Below are 17,587 nucleotides of genomic sequence, written 5' to 3' on the forward strand. Positions count from 1 at the left end.
ACGGACCATCGTGCCCGTCGCACTTCCGCCTAGATGGTAAACACGGCCGGGTTATTGCCCATCGATAATTTCGCAGCGTAGCGGAACGTGGCGCCAGCGGCGGCGCGTCTGATTGGCTCACCACACCCGCGATCTTCAAATTTCCTTCACAAACGTAAGTGTGAATTCAGTTTTTAATGCGCACTTTGTATAGAATGTCAATCTACCGATAGTTTTCGCGTAGGAAGATTTGGTGGAGTGCTTTTCTTTAATTTGATTGTCTGCTTCGATTTTCTTGTCGCGTATTGTCCGCTGGTGATAAATGAGTTTCCTGCAGTAGTGATTAGAATGGTTACAAGGTGGCAGGAGGATCGCGATTACCGACTGGCGATGGTCTACGTTCTATTTGTTCGATGCTGGATAGGTCGCCGGGCCCCCCACCTTTCCCACTGACATTTCACGAGACTTCGCAGAAACAGCCGCGACGCTTTCGTCAGGCGTGATGTGAACGGTGCAGCGACAGTAACTAAGGCAACTTCGCGCGGTAGAGCTGTGTTGTTACTTCGTGAGCCTCTCAACACCAACCGGCTGTTGTGGCAGGTAGAACGTCCAACATCTGCCACGTCTGTCACTCCGTGAATATTTCTGGAATTTTTGCATCTAACCACGTGGAGTTTCACTCCGCGGGCCACAACGCGTTAATTAATTGTCAATTGCGCAGCATATGCCTGATAGATCGGCGCCGAGGATTCATTGAACTTATCATAGTAAGTCGACGCACGCATTTGGTTAACGAAAATCAGGAACAAGCCTTATCATACATTCTCTCTTATCTATCGAGCGATTGCACCGGAACACGGTGTACGAATGTCTTTTAAACGTCTCGAAGATTGTCGGATACGACCGAAACGATTATAGTTCCCGATTTCGTACTAAACGATAGCCACTTCCCGGTCCTTACGATCCGTGTCTCCTCGTATATACTGGAGAGTTATGGGATGTTCAAATCACCGCATCCTTCGTGTCATCCGTTATCGGACGACCATGCATACCCGAATCCTATGCCTGAATCCCTGTGATCCTGCATTTTGTAGAGAACGAAAGAGATCTGAAAAACTGAAACTTCTTTGAAAAATGGCAGGAAAGAAGAAGAAGAGGGGGAAGGGGAAGCGCGTTGATGAGTTCCAACTTCGGAAGAATTTGAGGGATCAGGTTGGCCATAAGGACTCCGACGAGGAGATTGAAAAACCTGAAGAAGAGCAGGATCTGTCGCAGTTCGCCGATATGATCAGAATCGGCGGTGTCGAGGGGTGAGTGATTAATATTCGTATATATTGTGCTGCTACGGTTATGATTAAACGCATTCCATGCTAACCCAGACCATTTGTCGTTTTGTGTCGAGCGTACAATTCTGTTCGAATTCCATCTATCATGTTTGAGAAAAACACGACGTCGTATCGAGTTCCGTATCGATTGCAACTTGTAACGTCCCAAACTCTGAAATTACATTCTAGATTCGTTAAAAAAGAATTTGTGTGATCATCAATCCTGATTTTTCGAATCAGGATCTTGATAGCAAAGACCAACGGTCAAAATAGCTCGGTTGGTAAAACAGTAGCCTGGTAAACTATGCTCGGTACTGGACACTATATTATCCACTGTTTTTCTTTTTATTATTTCCAGAAACGAAATTGGTATCATCTTTTCGTGTTTTTCTTCAAGTTTCTTTCAATTTCGGGTGTCTTCAGCATATGACTTAGGGGGGTCATTAAATCACAAGCTATTCGAGGTATTTTTGGAGGGAAAGTAACAGTCAATAACCCTGAATAGCTCAATTGATGCAGTAGGGAAAGAATATTTGTTTTTACATTACATCACATAAAGTTAAAACGTTCTTGTACGTATTGAGAAATGGTCGAGGGAAAGTCCGTCCTAATCGGTCCAATCGATACAACGTTATCGTATTACAGCGAATGCTGCTTATCAGAATATTGCTATTTGAAAATGGGAACCGAGTAGAATCACGCGTTTACCACCATTTATCGAAATAAGTCAACACGAAGTATCGACCGAACACGAATTTTTTTTTAAGGCACGATTTCCCGCTACTTTTCGTAGACGAGCTTCCAGGAAGAAAACGCTGGCGCGTGCGTCCTTATCGTCAGATATATATTTATCGTTAAGACCTTCGCAATTGTTTGCGGACTCGCTTCGCCCGCGACGTTATCAAAAGTAAAATAACATTAGAAGCATCTGCAAATTGTGTACCGTTTCATTCTGACGATACTCAAAACTTCTTGTCTCATGTGTACATGCACAATTTCAAGACTGAAATGAAAGTGGGGACGAGTAACACGAAACTAACAACAAGAATCATTTTCCCTTATTGTATTCACCACTGCCACTAATCCGACACTATCCCCGCGCAGAATTCCATTCGATTCGCTTTACGATCCAGCTTTTACGTGCACAAAACGAAGCCAATTTATGGTCTACTTCGGCTGTAATTAACTTAACTGATTCTAACAGGCCGAGCATGCTTTCTGCTTTTAACTTGCATGTACACCGATCCGCACGGTCCGAATAATAGTCGAACGACAGCCGAACGAGGCCAGATATTCGATGAATTTTTGTATAACGAATTAACGTTCCTTATTATGTACTTGACCGCTCTCAGCGGCGGCACCCTTTCCTCGCTGGTAATCATCGATGAAAAGGGGACACCGCTGACGGAAGTTAAAGGGCCCGACACCAATCATTGGGTAATTATGCAACCGATCACGATAACAGCCGTGGTTTACTAGCTCGACAATGATAATAAAAGCCTCGTTGAGCAGAGCATTGGGATGGCAGAGGCGGTGACCAGGATCAACACCATGGTGCAGAGGGGGAAGGAAATCCTGGAGATACCCGACGAAGTTCCTCTGGCTGCCTTAGTAAGTACTGTCGCGGAAGGTTACTTATCTGGGATTCCAGTGAACTCTATCAAGTGACTAATTTGCCAGTGGAATCGCGCGATATCACGTGGTTACCATCGAGGCGATTAAGCGAAACTATTCTCACGTTTCCTCCGTCGGTCGTTCAGGGTCTCTGCCTGAGCGGTTGCGAGGAGGAAAGCTCCAACCGCCTCCTTTTGGAAACGATACAAGAGATGTATCCTAACCTGGCCAAGGAGTACATACTCACTTCGGACACTCTAGGTAGCCTTAGAACCGGCCTGGAGAACGGTGGAATCGTCCTGATCGCTGGCACTGGCAGCAACGCGCTGATGGTCGGCCGTAACGGGACGACCATTCGATGCGGGGGTTGGGGACACATGATGGGTGACGAGGGCAGTGGTATATATAGAAAATTGTACAGCCGATCGGTTCGGAAGTGGTGTCACAAGATTTATAACGTACAGAGCGCTGAAAAAGCGATGGTCACTGCTTTCAGGGGTGAATCTAAACTCTGGATCGGTGGAGATTTGTAACATACTGAGAGCAGTGTCCTGTTAGACCTCAACAGGTCCTCGGCTTACCTGACCTGTAAATTATGTGACACTGTCTTCTAATCGGCCTGTGTGACAGCTAAAATGGAACTTTCAGCGTATAACATCGCGCACAGAGCCTGCAAGATTGTCTTCGACGACCTCGACGGCTTGGCACAAGCTCCCGAGGCTATAGCCTACGTGTGGCCAGCCATGAGGAATTATTATAACGTAATAGATAGGACCGAGATGCTGCCTCATATTTATACTAACTTTGATAAAACCAAGTTCGCCGGGTTTACTAAAGAGATCGCGACTGGTTGCGAGAAGGGGGACCCACTGTGCTTGTACCTTTTACGGGAGAATGGGAAGATGCTCGCGAAGCATGTGGTGGCTCTGGCGAGGAAGGCCCATAACGTAAGCCTGTTGCTTTAGAACGACCGATAGACGTCGAGGTGAATGTGACTCGTAAATATTGCGACCGGTTCCAGGAGATCAAACTAACTTCCGGCGGACTGAATGTGGTCTGCGTGGGGTCGGTTTGGAAGTCGTGGAAATTCATGATGGACGATTTCGCGGAGGAGATTCACGAGTCAAAGGCCGTGGACGAGCTGAGCTTGCTCCAGTTAAACGTGTCGGCAGCGGTTGGGGCCTGCTACCTTGCCGCCGAGAAGATCGACTGCATATTCGACAAACCTTACGATAAAAATGTTGAAGCGTTCTACCATTATAAGCGCGAGAATTATGTAAAGCCGCCAACTCCGATCGTGACGAAGGCGAAGTTCGTCCTTTGCGGCAACCAGAAGGCGGAAGGAGATTGAAAGATCAGAATGGTGGAGGTTGGAAACAAGGCACAAATGGCACTATTTGCCGCGAATCTAATAAAGACTACATATGTTATGCGCGTAATTATTCTAAAACTATAATGGCAATACAATTTCTACGATATCTACTCTTCTACAAATGTAAGGCATCTGCACACAGATAAAAATGTACAGAAACTCGAAGCAGTAAATCTACCTTTGGTAATATAACAATCGACATTCTCGTTGGTTCTATCACATCTTTATAGCAACGTGTAATCTATTGATAAAAATTTGATCGTCAATATGGCACATCGAAAATAAAGCTACGGCTACGAATTCTTTTTGGACAAATCCTAAAGTGATAAGGAAAAAAATGTTGCTCAAATCTATTTGGGACTGGTTTATCTCTATTTTGTCGGTGATTCTGAAGTCTTTGGGATTTATCGTTGTTGTATTCATCAGCGTGGCGTTTTTCCTTGCATCTGCGGGCATCATGGTGCTCGTAATCCTGCACCTACTCGGTTACAGTTTACCGACCGCCGACGGCGATTAATATCAAAGAAGGTACACCTTTATCGATTCTTCCGTCGCTAATAAAGCAATAAGAAATTGTTCTAATAGTCGCGACAGAGGGATGAAGCGGTCTATTGAAAGGCAAAATGTAACAAGTCTTTGAAAAATATATTTCGACACGATATCACAATTGTGTACACTTTAATCATTGTAACGCGAACGTACATCACTTAGGTCATATTCAACATGTATATATATTTATATACGTTCTTCTGCTTGGGACAAAGCTATTTTATACTTTTATACCAAGGGCTGAATTTACGTGTAGCTTATCACTGAGAAACGTTTAATTTGTTCTAAAACAAACAAATATTCTTCTTCTTTCGCGTACATTAATACGCCGAACACGAACGCAGAGGTTGATATAACAAATAGTCTTTCTAGACGTAACAGTTCAAGGTACCTTTCACAAAATATACATAATGCTTTTAACAATCATATAAGCTATACGCTATCACTACATATACGCGGTTTATCCTCGGTATCCGAGAGAGAATGATGCGAAGTGATGAAATACTTTTACGCTTATTTATAACTAGAATCTCTGCTTGTCGCGAAACTTCACATATTGATTTAACGATAAAATTGATATTTTCTTCAAACGGCTTCTTTACATAGAATACATGTTTTTCTTTTATCGTAGAATTCATATACACATAAAGTTTGACGCCAGTAACATTTCCTCGATACATTTCATATACATATGTACATACGTACGGGAATATATTCAACCACATCTGTCGGCTTCCGCGTAGTTTACACAGACTTCATGTTAATTACTTATTTTTTAAATACTTAAAGTAGTATTGCTACATGCTGTGTGCAGAAACGTTACTACAACGGAGGAATAGGATTCGAAATCGATAAAAGAGATAGATTTACAGTTATCACTCTTCTAGTACGTTGAAACCAACGAGAAGATAAAGACGCTTGATCAATGTTTCAAGTCGAATATCTCTATAAGTAGTGGTTCTACTCTCGATGGATTTAAATTAAGATAGACACCAACAACTTCGTTGTTTAGCCTGTGAAGATCGGAAATCTTCTGAATTAGTTTCAGAAACATAGACTTGGCTTCGCAGCCAGGGTACACGCTTTCCAGATATCGTCTGAGCAAGTAATAATAAGAATTCTACGGAAGATACGTGTGATTAGAGTTTGCTTACATTATCGTAATGTAATTTGTAAGCGGGGGAAAAGGGCTGTACTTCACTTACTTGTTCTAGCTTAATTACGTCATTGTGCACCACTTTCGGTCTGTCGGGCGTGAACAGAGCAATCGCGCTTAAAATTAAAATGATATTCTCATCTCTCCACTTTGGATCGAAGCCTCTGATGAATCGTGTATGCTCGGCATAAAGATTCCCCTTTGCTTCTTTCAACACATCCACTTTTATATTTGACATGCTTTCTTGGCTATGCGGTATCCACCACATATCCTTCTCAGCATCGTAATTGTTGGCCGCTCTTAAAATCATCATCTCCGTACATCCACCCTTCAAAAGAGCTATCTGATCCTCTTGGCACATATTCTTAAACGCGTTTATCTTTTTCGCCATCTTTATCAAGCGTCTAATGGCAATGGCAGTTAGATTTATGACATCTAATAGGGCCGGATCGGATTGGCCGAAGATATTCTGAAAGCGGATAAATTACTGTCGAACGCTAGCAACAGCTGTACTTAATATAAAATCTCGCCGAAGCGCTACCTGAATCTTGCAGTCTTCCCCGATTAAATTAGTTATATCCTCATCTAAGGGAGCTAATAATGCTTTGTTGGCCACTATTAACTCATTTAACTTTGCTCTTTCAGCGTCGTTCAGTTCCTTTCTGGTCTCCATACCGCCAAGAGCAGAATATGCTGAAAACTCTAATTTAATTGCTTCGCAAAGAATAGACTCGATGGAATTCACTGCGATTGGTACTCTGAAGAGAAACAAATAGTTATGACGCTGTATTACAATCATCCTCGTAATTCCAAATAAATCCTAGCTACCATCCATACCTCTGCACTTCTTGAAGCACATCTCTCGTAACATCCGATACATTTTTATTCCAGTCGCTACTACTGCTAGGCTCCATGTGCTGCTGCGTGCACTCTTCTGGATGAGAATTTGTAATCAAGCCCGTCAAGATCGGATTCTCTATCTGCCTCTGCTTAAACGTTTGCTTAAACATCTGGCTCGGACCGTTGGTAGGCCTTAACTCATCCTTGAAACGGACATTCGTGTCACTCTCAGACTTTGCCTCTCTTTCAGAAATGGCACCATTTTCTCTGAGGATTTCCGAAATTTGCGGATCCTCCTCTAATTTCCTAATAATAGTAGAGTCTGTCATAATTTTTAACAGTATCTCCTGATTTTGGAACATCCTCGTAACGAAACTGGAGTTATTAACGAGCTTTGTGACTAGAGCTGGGTCCTGCATGAACTTATCGATTAAGTTACTCTTCCTCGGACACGTCTCCTTGCTGGATTTGTGGCATATAACAGGCTCCTCCGCGCAAGCTTCCAAACACGCACGTGTCTCCGAGCTCGCTTGATAAATCAATTTTCTCGGATGCAAGGGCTGGTCGGTGTACGTGGAGGTTTGTACGGGGCTATGGTGAATTTTATTATAACTAGGGGTATTATCAAATTCAGGGGAATACTTTAACAACTCGTTGCTCGTCGGACCAAATTCAGGGTCCGAGTCCATTGCATTCTGCTCGAACTTTCTTTCGTTCATTACTGGCTTCTTATCGTCCTCTATGGTATGGGGCACGGACTTCCCTTTGTCAAAGCTCTGCTGGCTTTGCGTCACTGGATTCACGTTGATCCTCGATCTCTTCGCATCGATTTCATAAGAATGTTCATAACCATCGAAGTTAGAACCGGAATTATGAGAGCTTTTCATCATATCCAGTGTCTTCGACTCTGTTATAATGCCATTTTCCGGTGGACTAGAGGGACTTGGAACACTTGCCGCTATCGCGGGACTCATACTCTCCGCTACGTTCTGCCTTCGCGCGTCTAAGTCGGCGTACTTTTTATCCGACTCCCAGAAATACGTGTCCGACACTGTTGATGCAACAGAGTTAACTGACACAGAGGTATCGTCGAAATTCGAATCCTCGATGCACCCCTTTTTAACATTTGACATTTTCCCACTGTCCAAGGGTGGCCGTTTCTTTGCTCGATTCTGCTCAATCTTTTGCCGCTTCAATACCTTATCTTCTTCGGACATAATGTACTCCTTCCTCATACCTATACTGAAGCACTTGTCCAAACGGCATTTCTGGCAAAATCGCCTGGTAACTGGTGTAATGTTACAGTTCTCTGTAAAGGGGCATCGGAAATCCTGCAAGAATACCATTAAGTACAACCTAGTTGCTAAAACTCAAATTGTACGTGCACGTTCGAACTAGCTACATAATCTCCTATTGCAGCTTCAAATTCAAATGAAAGATAGAATAAAAAAGGGAATGGTACCGTCGTTACTTCAAAGTACAGTCTCGTATACTGGTAGACGAACGGTAACTTGAACTTAAATCGCGGTGAATGAAAGCAATTGAATTAATCTGAGATAACCCTGGAAATCTCTAAGAAGCGAGGAGCAGATTTTCAAACCGGTCACCTTGTTTTTCAAAGCGTTCCGTCGGAAGAAAGCCTTGCAGCTTTCGCAGGACACCGCGTTGAAGTTGTAGCCGAGCGCGCGGTCCCCGCAGACACCGCAGATCTTGTTGGCCTCCCTTGCCGGCTGTTCATCATCCATTGCTCCCAGGGACGATTCCTTCGGCGATTAACACTTCTTATCTAGCGCACCATTATTCCCGCTCGGAATTACGCACCTGCGACGGCTGACTCATGTCACCGTTGTTTATCGCGCACCGCTCCGCCGACCAGAATGGGGGGAGCGAAACAACGGCCGTTTAGTCGCGCCCGTTCACGATTCGAGGATCATTTTGGGTCATACGCGGCCGACCTGCGGGAGACGATGCTTTAAAAGCTTCGAGTGACAAGCTAAATGAATGGCTCAATTGACGTTCAGTCACGAACAGTTAACGGGGCGGTGCGCATAAACTTGTGTGCCTCGTTGCTACATTCCCCCACCCACATCGCTTGCGCTCGTCTGATCGACAGCAACGTGACGTCACGAAAGTAACTGCTATCAAACGATCTAGGGAACTTTCCACGCGCGTCGCCTTTTTACCGAGCGGGCACGAAATCCGAGAATTCGAATCTTCCCGCGCGAAACGCGACCCCTTCGATGATCAACTCCTTCGATTCTCGTTCGATATCCGCCGGGTGAATTCGATTGTCTAGCAAGCGAAAGACGTTACACGGGGGCACGCGGATGGAACGTTTGAATTTATCGTAAGCTCATTTTTGTTTCCTGATGATTCAATCTCGAGCACATTCTTATCAGTGAACGTGTTCTTTTTCTGATTGTCTCGCAATTGTTGAGTAACCGGTTTAAAGTTCGCACACATGTAAATTCACCGTTAGGTAATGTTAATTTCGCGATAAATATATACGCCCACGAACGTGCATTATCAGCTCGACAATCGAGGAGTTCCGCGTGAACGTCCATCACGTAACTGCTCGTAGGTTTCGAGAGCTGGGAGCTCAGTCTTAGAATTGTTTACTTAATCAGTGGTATCGTTATCGTTATCGCCGAACATTTAGATAAATACGAGCAGCGAAAGGCTTTCATTCGTATTTTTCGAATTCACGATTCATTTACGAGTTTAGAGTGGGCCAATGACTCTGCCCCCTTCATCTGCTAATTGTTATTCTTGATATTGAAATGAACTTCTTCACTGTCTTTGTAAAGCAGTATCATCTATCGATCTTACTCTTTGGTATTCTAATATTCCCCTTCATCTTCTTGAACAGTAAAAGAAGTGAATGGAGACACCATTTATGACACGAATACAGATAGATACTTCGCACAATTTATTTTCTTAAATTCGAAAACATAACGTATCAGATAAAACGCAGTACAAAAGTTGTTCGATGGTATTTTGACATTCCTTAAATTGCCTACAAACGAAAAACAAGATGCTTATTTACAAATCTCCGATACACGTAACATCGTGTGATTATTCATTTCGCTTGTTAAGATTGTCTTATAGAGAACTTATGAATAAAGAGTACAGGTATACAGGTATAAAACAATGAATGGTAGATTGATATGTGACTGATAAGATGACTGATAGATCAAGAGAGCAACACCCCTTGCTTCCTACACTTTCAGGATTCTAATATTTAAATCTAATGTTAGCAAAAATACAATCGGAGAAAGTTCGTATTAAAAATATACACATTCAATTGATTTCGCCAAAGATCCGCTTCCTTACTACGCTACTTGTAAATACTTCCATTCACGCGCGCTACGATCTACCATAAATGCAGTTGAAATATACAGAATTAAGTTTCGGCGTTTGAGCTGCTCGCGAATACGAAGGCACTTCTCCAATAATTACATACACGTGCTGGACATCTCATTGAGGATTGCTGGTAAGGCGGTATTCGCGTTGCACAAGCCGGCTTTACGTATTAAGAAAGACACTTGCGTTTCCGTTTCGCTGAAGATCTCCTGGGGGGTTTATTTGGGCGGTGTGTCAGTCAATTTCGTGCTTCCCATTATCACATCACCGCTGCAGAGCAGCAGATCTTCCCTCGTGTAAAACATCACGATCTCTTCCACGTTGGTGAACGATTGCTCGTTCACTTTCGCTAAGCCTAACGCATATCTACCAACAAAAGAAACCCTTCTTCAATTTCATTCCACTCCAACAACATGTTTAAAATTGCCCCGGTCACAGTTTTCACATTCTCCATAGCTATCCTCACTTTCTAAGCAACTCAAGACCGCATTCTTAGAACGATGGGCTCTAAAGCATGTCCAAACATTCTCCACGAGCTTCCACGATAGATACAATAAACTAACGCGTCTCTTTTGTTGCAGAAGAAGTCCCGTGCTCAACAGTAATATTTACGGACAAAGAATGCCGGCCTGCAAGCCTGAGGAGCATGAATCCCTCTTACCTGTTATCAGGCCTCTTCCTAACTGCAACATTATACACCCTGTCCTTGTACCAGAGGACCAGAGCCAGTGGGTTGTTCACGTTCGTCGTCGACGGTCTCAGGAGGAAGTATCCGTCTTGTGGATTACCGTAAGTACTTTCTACAAATCAAGAATTTCACACGCAATCATTGGAAAGGGGTGAATGAACGAGCGAGTAGATTTATGTTCTCTTTGGTACGAATCTTCCTTTAACAAAGCATCTTACTCACGTTCGTTAATAAGAGCTGTTGCCTGTTCCCTTGTGACGTTATGGAACCAGGTTTTATCGACGTAGGACTGCCTTTCTGGCGGTAGTGGCAGCGGTCTCGTGGCCCTTTCCGACGACACGGTATTGACCGAGGTATTGCTGTTGGAATGAGGCAGGGTCGCCGATTTCTTGTCAGGAGATCGTTCTGCAATCAACACAGCACGCATTAAACATACTCTGAACTCAGGGTATCTTGATTTCACGCCGCAGTAGTGCGTTCAATGCACTCCGAGCTTCACTCCTCGATAGAGCTTGAAAGATGTTGCACATGATTAGACTACTTAGCATCTCACTAACTTGCTAAATTGAGGCGGGCTTGCGTGAGGGTGGCCTGGGTCAGGCACTCTGACAGACTCGCTTGGCGGCGTATCGCGGTGTTCAAGGACACGTTTCTTTTCGGATCTCCAATTATGGTTGCCATTTTCGCGGGACGTTTCTCACCGAGCACGTACAAACTGAATTCCTGTTTATTTTACGCGTTTAACAGAAGTATGTGCACCAGCACACCGTCGTCGGACCCTCCTCCGTCCATGACTGGCTATCCCAGCGAACTAAAATAGCGCCGAAGGAGAACGATATACCCGCGGCTGGTTTTTAACGCGCAACTTAGCGTAACCAGAGTAGCGTAAACAAGATCCCCCTTGGATCGGCTTCAAGGATTTCCAGTTTCCCGATACGCGCGACAGAGGGGGATAAAAAATAATACAATTCACTCTGCGACTTTGTTAAGTAACGTCTATCGACTGTAGAGTCGGATACAAAGCTCTAGGCAACTGGCGACGATCACGAGTCTGTAGAATAGAAGCTTAAATTGAAGATAGTCGAGCAGATCTCGTAGTAGTCTGAGCATCTAGTAGAATTACAAAGTTCCTCGCGCACTTAGGTCTACCAAGACGTCCACAGTTTCGCGGAGGAAGGTTCGTACCGACCTGAGCGCGACGAAATCACCGCGCAGACTGGCATTTAACTCGAGAACGACTCGAATAAGCTACGAAGCTCGGCCATCCGTTGGTCCCTCGGCATGGGGCCACGCAATCTCCTCGGGTCTTAAAAATACACCGACCTGCGCATGTGTGCTTCCGAGGCTCGTTTAGCCGTCGTTTCGCTTCCAATTTTGGAAGATATGCGATTGGGATTGGAAACGCTACGATGATCGCGCGGGTCAGTATCGAGTCGTGCAAACGACGTCGCGATGGTTTCTGTACCTGGCGGCTCGGGTGGTTGAGAGTAACAACACCTGGAGAGTCCTCGCTTGATCCTCACTATCGTGTCGGACACTTCATCGGCGAGGCGAGCCCCTAAGCCTCCTAAGAGCTGTTTGCTCAGCCTCAGATAAAAGCAGGAGCACATTCCATTACACTGTTCCCGCTTCAGTGTCCTGACGATTAGATCACGCCGAGATCCCTTTTCAATCGCTGCTTGCTTATCAGCTTTTCGAACAACGCGGCTCGCCTGTGCTTCTCTTCTTGAACTTCACCGGCGACTTCGGAGTACTCCACTTGTCCCCATCGTTGTTCATATTAAAGAACTTACAGAGCTCCTCCAGACGCCAGATCGTTGGTTTATCCTCGATTCCACTATTGCCACTCGTTCGATTCGTTAACCAAGCAGACGGGAATGGACCGCGATCGCGTCGCGAGTGGATTTCATTCGGAACAACCGTGTGCCTCGAAAGAAAGGGGACGATAGTTGGTTCATGACTGGCTGCAATTGCATTTGCGCGTCAGGTTACACGAGCATCGCGGCCAGCCATTTGCCACACAGATGTTTATGGGAAGTAGGCCCACCGAGCTTTTTACTCTTTCAATTTCAATGCAGCCTGCACTTTTTGCCTCGCCGACGTAACACGTTGCATCCCTTGTCCAACGTCCTCCGCCTAATTTCCCCTTTTTACAACTGTCCTCCTGTTGATGCAACCGTTTTGTTGTATCATGGGAACCGCTTTTAGCGTTCACTACCTTTCTTTGATATACAGTCAGGATCATTCGAGATTCATAGAAGACACCAGTAATACGAGGTTCTTATGATATTTTCCCACGAAAATAGCTGAAACAAATATACCAACCCTTCTCCAAGCTGCTTCGACTCGAAGTTGGCGAGGCAGAAGCGGATGATTGAGGCGGTTTCCGCGGTAGAGGCGGCCGCGGCGGTCCTTCAATGTTCGTCGGCCTCTGGACGGGACTTACAGGGTACCCAGTGTCGTTTGGCTAAAAAGATCACAAGATTCCCTCGATTATTCGCTCAAGTATCAGCGCGAGAACGCTGGTCCCGCACTTACCGTTTCCGTGATGGACTCGTATATCTCATAGGGTTCCTCGCTGTCTTCGTAACTGGTGACGCTGGGCGCCTGATAAACGCTCTCCGCGGAACTTCGGTGGCCACTGGTCAGCGACTGCTTGCTATTGACCCTCAGCATATTCTTCTTCTGGTTCTGCTCGATAATTTGCTCGTCGAAAGCTTCATAGTCGTCCTCGCTCTCCTCTGTCGGCGCTGGTAAATTCGCGACGAGGTCGAAGCCCCTCAGGTTGGTAGACTTGGCTTGCTCCTTGCTGACCTTCTCGATGATCGCTGGCTGGTCCTTGTTCCTCTTCGGCTCTGGTGGCGGCGGCACGTTCATCTTCCCTGAAATCATCGATTAAGTTGTTCCAAGTGCCAGTGTTTACCCACCACGGCACTTCATGTGCCAACCAATGCCAACTAACACTGCATCTGATTAAGAACGTTCGGTCTCGCTTTCGAGACATCGTGCAGGAAGGATCTCTGCGGCTGATTGCTCCCCCGTGACACAACTTCCACCCTCCTCGCCTGCAGCGATGCAGGTTTCGGCACGGCCATGGGTTTCTTGGCGCTCCGCAATTGCAGTTGCTCTTTAAGCTGCTCGGCCAACGACTTGGGCATCGGCTGGTGCAACCTAGACACGTTCTTCAAGCCTACGATCCTCGATTCATGGCAGTTCGCGTACGCGTTCTTGTCGTCCGGCGCGGAAACGCAATTGGCGTACGTTTCTTCTTCCACCTCTTCTTCCTGCCTCCTGGCATTCTTCTGCTTCGGCTCTGCGCTATCTTGCACCCTCTGGCGCTTCCCGTCCTCGTGATTCAATTGCCGTTTCTGCATCTCCGACAATGTGGTTTCTTCGTTTATATCGTCCTCAAAGTCGGTTCCCCAGGAACCAGTGTCGCTGAGGTGATCCTCAGTTCTATTCGCCTCGACTGTCCTCATCGCGAATGTCTCTGGCGTTTTCTTCACCTTCTCCACGAATGTCCAGAGGCTCCTGGAAGAATTAGAAACTAATGTCTCATCTGGTTTACCATTGCAAGCTCAGTTTCATTAAAAAAGACCCCTAAATCGTAACCCCCTCCTTGTCAGCGAGGTGTCCAACGTTTCAAGAACATGCAAAAGTGTTCCCAGTACTTCTTCGCCCATTCTCGCCAACGGGCAGCACGTGGCCGTCGAGTAGAATTTCCTCAATAAAAGAAGGCGATAAATTTGCCAACGCCTGCGCGATTACGAATCACGTGCTTACAGCACCACCGTGGTCAGCAAATAACTCACGTGGCCTTCGGAATCGCTAGCTACGGCATATTTGAATTTTATTCGTGCCGTTGAACCTTAATTTCCGTATGCACGCTGCGTCCCGTGTCGCTTTCTATGGGCATCGTCGCTCGCCAAATTTTTCAATCGAACCTTCACGACTAATCGAAGCTAGTTCGTTCGTACCAAACAGCGTTACGCGCTTTATTCCGCGGTTATAATGGATATTGGCGATAGTTAAGTGGGATCGTGGCGCGGTCGGAGGGCGTGCCACTGAGAGGATTCTTCAGGTGCCGCGGAGAGGAACCGTTAGACCGTGACTTCGTGATCCTATTTGCTGCGAACAAGCTTTTACCATTCTGTCGAGACGCGGCGAAATGAGGCAGCGCTTTACATTTCGTTATCTTACCATATTAACGGAGGCGTGAGGTCACTCTTCCACAGAGACAGCTTCCCTTCCGTCAAGTGCTGGAATAATTACAATTAATTAAGAGGAGCACAAGCGAGCACGCGCCAGCCGAAACGAGACGCGAGCTATGCACGAGTTTATGAATAGGACTCGCCGCGTTTTCTCTACCCCAACGGTTACGAATTCCTTTCGCCTGTCTGGAGCAATTAATCCGTTCAATATTCTCCGTTTCACGTAATGTATTTTGTAACCGTCGGTGGAGCATGCGTAAAATGATTCTGTGTTAAGAAATGGATCGAAAATGTAGAGTGAAGTATCTCCGCGCGAGGCTTCGTTTTCGAGGAATTCGTCTTCGGAGATGCATTTATCGCTCGCGCTTCGAGTTTATCTTTGAGGACGATTTTCTTGCAAACGAAGCCTCGAGCGGGAATATTTCATTGCGCATTTTCGATTCATTAATTCGTGAAGAATCAGTCTGTGTAGTTAGAAATCTTATATAGAGTTGTTTTTACTGTTTCGGAGTCTCGTTTCCAGGCCACGCAACAGAGCGTTATCGGTGTCCACTTGCAACGTATCTATTGCCTCGTGACATCAACAAAGTCGCGGATGGCACACGCGTTAATCAGCGATGCGTGAAGAGAAAGGAAAGCTGTCTAAATGACTAGATTCCGAACGATGTGCACTCACCAACAACTCGTCACCGTCGATCTGTCGTTTCGTAATGGCTTTGCAGCAGTCCTCCAAACCGTTCTGTAAAAACGAGGATGTGGGAGGTTTTATCAAGCAGGAAGTATCTTGATAACGGGAGTCCAATTATTAGCGATGCTCCTACATTGGAATTCCCGTTTCCTCTCAAATAGATACTATGCCCCATCATCATCATAATAATTGAAAATATAGGCAGATATTTTCCGACATATCGATTCGAACACTCTACTCCCCAGATAAGTATTAACAGGAAATTATTTTTATCGTCCAAGGATAAGCGATATTTTAATTTCCTCGGTCGGTACATCACGCCATCGCAAGGCTTGGACTGTAGAAATTTTCTCGCGATCCCCGCTAGCTTTTTTTACATTCCACTGCTATCGCATTTCTATGCCATTCCCGCCGCGGGAAAGAAAGTGCAGCGTGCTACGTGAATCCCATACGTCCACTTCATAGTTGAAAGCTAAAAATATACACGTGATCCAGTGTTTGTACACATGTGCCGTGCACGGTGCCAGGCATTCCCGGTTCGTCTGACAATCACTCTGAAAAGTGTATTAACCCGTGAAGAGGCGTCGCGACCTCGGCTGAATCATGTCGCCCGTATTTATCGATCGTTGTCTGGCCTATCTGTCTTACCATCGCTAAACAGATGTCCTTGTATTTGCTTATTTCTCAGAATTATTTAATGTATCGATTCCTAATCGAGCGACAGTACCCACATTCCTCGCGATCGACCGTCAGGGGATCCTCGTGGGATGTAAACAGATGTAAATATGGGCTCGGCAGATCGGGCGTAGATAGAAACGCAGAATCCTCGAAAACGTCAAGAGATTCTCCATTCATGATCTAGATCTACTTAGGTGGAGGGATCGCTCGTACGACGGTGGCAAGGGTCGGCCGAGTTTACTCACCTTTCGCAGCAGGCACAACACGTCGTTGGTGTCCCATTTGGATATGTCCGCGTAGGCGTCGCTCCGCGAAAACTTTTTCAGCATTGCACCCGCGTGTTCGCGCGCCCGTCACAAAAAATCGTCGCACGTGTTCACCGCCCGGTCGCATCTGCATCTGCTTTTTGTGGGCGAGGTGTCTTGACAACCCTCACCGCTGCCTTCGTATTTTCCCCCCTCGTCGCCCCCTCGCCGAATGACGTATCCGATGACGAACGTCCCAACTGCCCGTGGCGGCCACGATTGGTCACTTTCTGATGGGGCACCTGTTTCATCGGACACGATCCTGTGCCAGTGGCTCTCAACCTACTCCTTCTCAGCCATTTTGGTGCTTCGAACGCTCGTGATGTGATCGATAGACTTAGCACGTACGGCGAACGCCTGTGGGCGTTCGATCGCCGTGCTTAACGATCTATAAGTGAGAATACACGCACATGGTATTACGCTGAGGGTGGAAATTATAATTGTGGAAGGATATTCTACTGGGCTACTCATAAATTCTAATGCTAGGAATTGAAAGAGTTTTGGTATCGAATACCCTGTGGTAAACGGTTAAATAAATGTCAGATTGGATTAAGTGTTCATATTTCATCGTCGTGGACCTCTAGTTTGAGCGTCACTGACTTAAGACGCGTTCACACTGCGCTAAAATCTTCCCATTTTGCGGTATTTTATTTAAATCAGAGTACAGTGCTTGACTCGAACTTCTGTTAAATCATTTAAACAGTTAATATCTGCTGACAAAAAGTGAAGCAGATGAAGAAATTTGTGAATAGTTTATCGTTGCAATTGCGTGTTAATGCATAACCGGTAATATTTGTCTCTCAATATGTTCAATTAACT

The 17,587-nt window shown here is 45.6% G+C and overlaps 4 protein-coding genes across 6 annotated transcripts in view; 2 read left to right on the top strand and 2 right to left on the bottom strand.

The window, feature by feature from the left end:
- The first annotated feature begins 1,098 nt into the window (after positions 1 to 1,098).
- Positions 1,099 to 4,489, top strand: Nagk (N-acetylglucosamine kinase). Of its 2 annotated transcripts, none has more exons than XM_076821746.1 (6): positions 1,099 to 1,289; positions 2,570 to 2,741; positions 2,817 to 2,915; positions 3,065 to 3,317; positions 3,567 to 3,865; positions 3,940 to 4,489. In XM_076821746.1, the coding sequence occupies exons 1-6, from the start codon at positions 1,114 to 1,116 to the stop codon at positions 4,267 to 4,269; spliced, it is 1,329 nt and encodes a 442-aa protein (XP_076677861.1). In that variant the 5' UTR covers positions 1,099 to 1,113; the 3' UTR covers positions 4,270 to 4,489. The 2 variants fall into 2 exon arrangements, with proteins under 2 accessions (XP_076677861.1, XP_076677862.1); XM_076821747.1 differs by having other exon boundaries at positions 2,657 to 2,741.
- A 427-nt stretch (positions 4,490 to 4,916) lies between these two features.
- On the bottom strand, positions 4,917 to 9,049 carry Hr96 (Nuclear hormone receptor HR96). The gene is made up of 6 exons (XM_076821737.1): positions 8,657 to 9,049; positions 8,443 to 8,598; positions 6,833 to 8,166; positions 6,537 to 6,753; positions 6,045 to 6,464; positions 4,917 to 5,959 (listed from the first exon to the last, which is right to left on the bottom strand). Exons 1-6 carry the CDS (start codon positions 8,672 to 8,674, stop codon positions 5,762 to 5,764), a joined length of 2,343 nt encoding a protein of 780 aa, XP_076677852.1. The 5' UTR covers positions 8,675 to 9,049; the 3' UTR covers positions 4,917 to 5,761.
- A 692-nt stretch (positions 9,050 to 9,741) lies between these two features.
- On the bottom strand, positions 9,742 to 17,040 carry LOC143373984 (uncharacterized). 2 transcript variants are annotated; one of them, XM_076821738.1, is made up of 9 exons: positions 16,709 to 17,040; positions 15,774 to 15,836; positions 15,087 to 15,145; positions 13,849 to 14,417; positions 13,425 to 13,768; positions 13,212 to 13,353; positions 11,109 to 11,291; positions 10,860 to 10,998; positions 9,742 to 10,564 (listed from the first exon to the last, which is right to left on the bottom strand). In XM_076821738.1, the coding sequence occupies exons 1-9, from the start codon at positions 16,790 to 16,792 to the stop codon at positions 10,417 to 10,419; spliced, it is 1,731 nt and encodes a 576-aa protein (XP_076677853.1). In that variant the 5' UTR covers positions 16,793 to 17,040; the 3' UTR covers positions 9,742 to 10,416. The 2 variants fall into 2 exon arrangements, with proteins under 2 accessions (XP_076677853.1, XP_076677854.1); XM_076821739.1 differs by lacking the exons at positions 15,774 to 15,836; positions 16,709 to 17,040 and adding an exon at positions 15,599 to 15,722.
- The window catches only part of LOC143373985 (Y+L amino acid transporter 2), a 40,308-nt gene continuing 33,569 nt past the window's right edge, over positions 10,849 to 17,587 (top strand). The window contains exon 1 of the mRNA XM_076821744.1: positions 10,849 to 10,987. The gene's annotated coding sequence lies outside the window, so the exon portion shown is untranslated. The remainder of the gene's footprint in view (positions 10,988 to 17,587) is intronic.

The sequence above is a fragment of the Andrena cerasifolii genome, chromosome 10 (assembly GCF_050908995.1).
Source record: "Andrena cerasifolii isolate SP2316 chromosome 10, iyAndCera1_principal, whole genome shotgun sequence".
Lineage (NCBI taxonomy): Eukaryota > Metazoa > Arthropoda > Insecta > Hymenoptera > Andrenidae > Andrena > Andrena cerasifolii.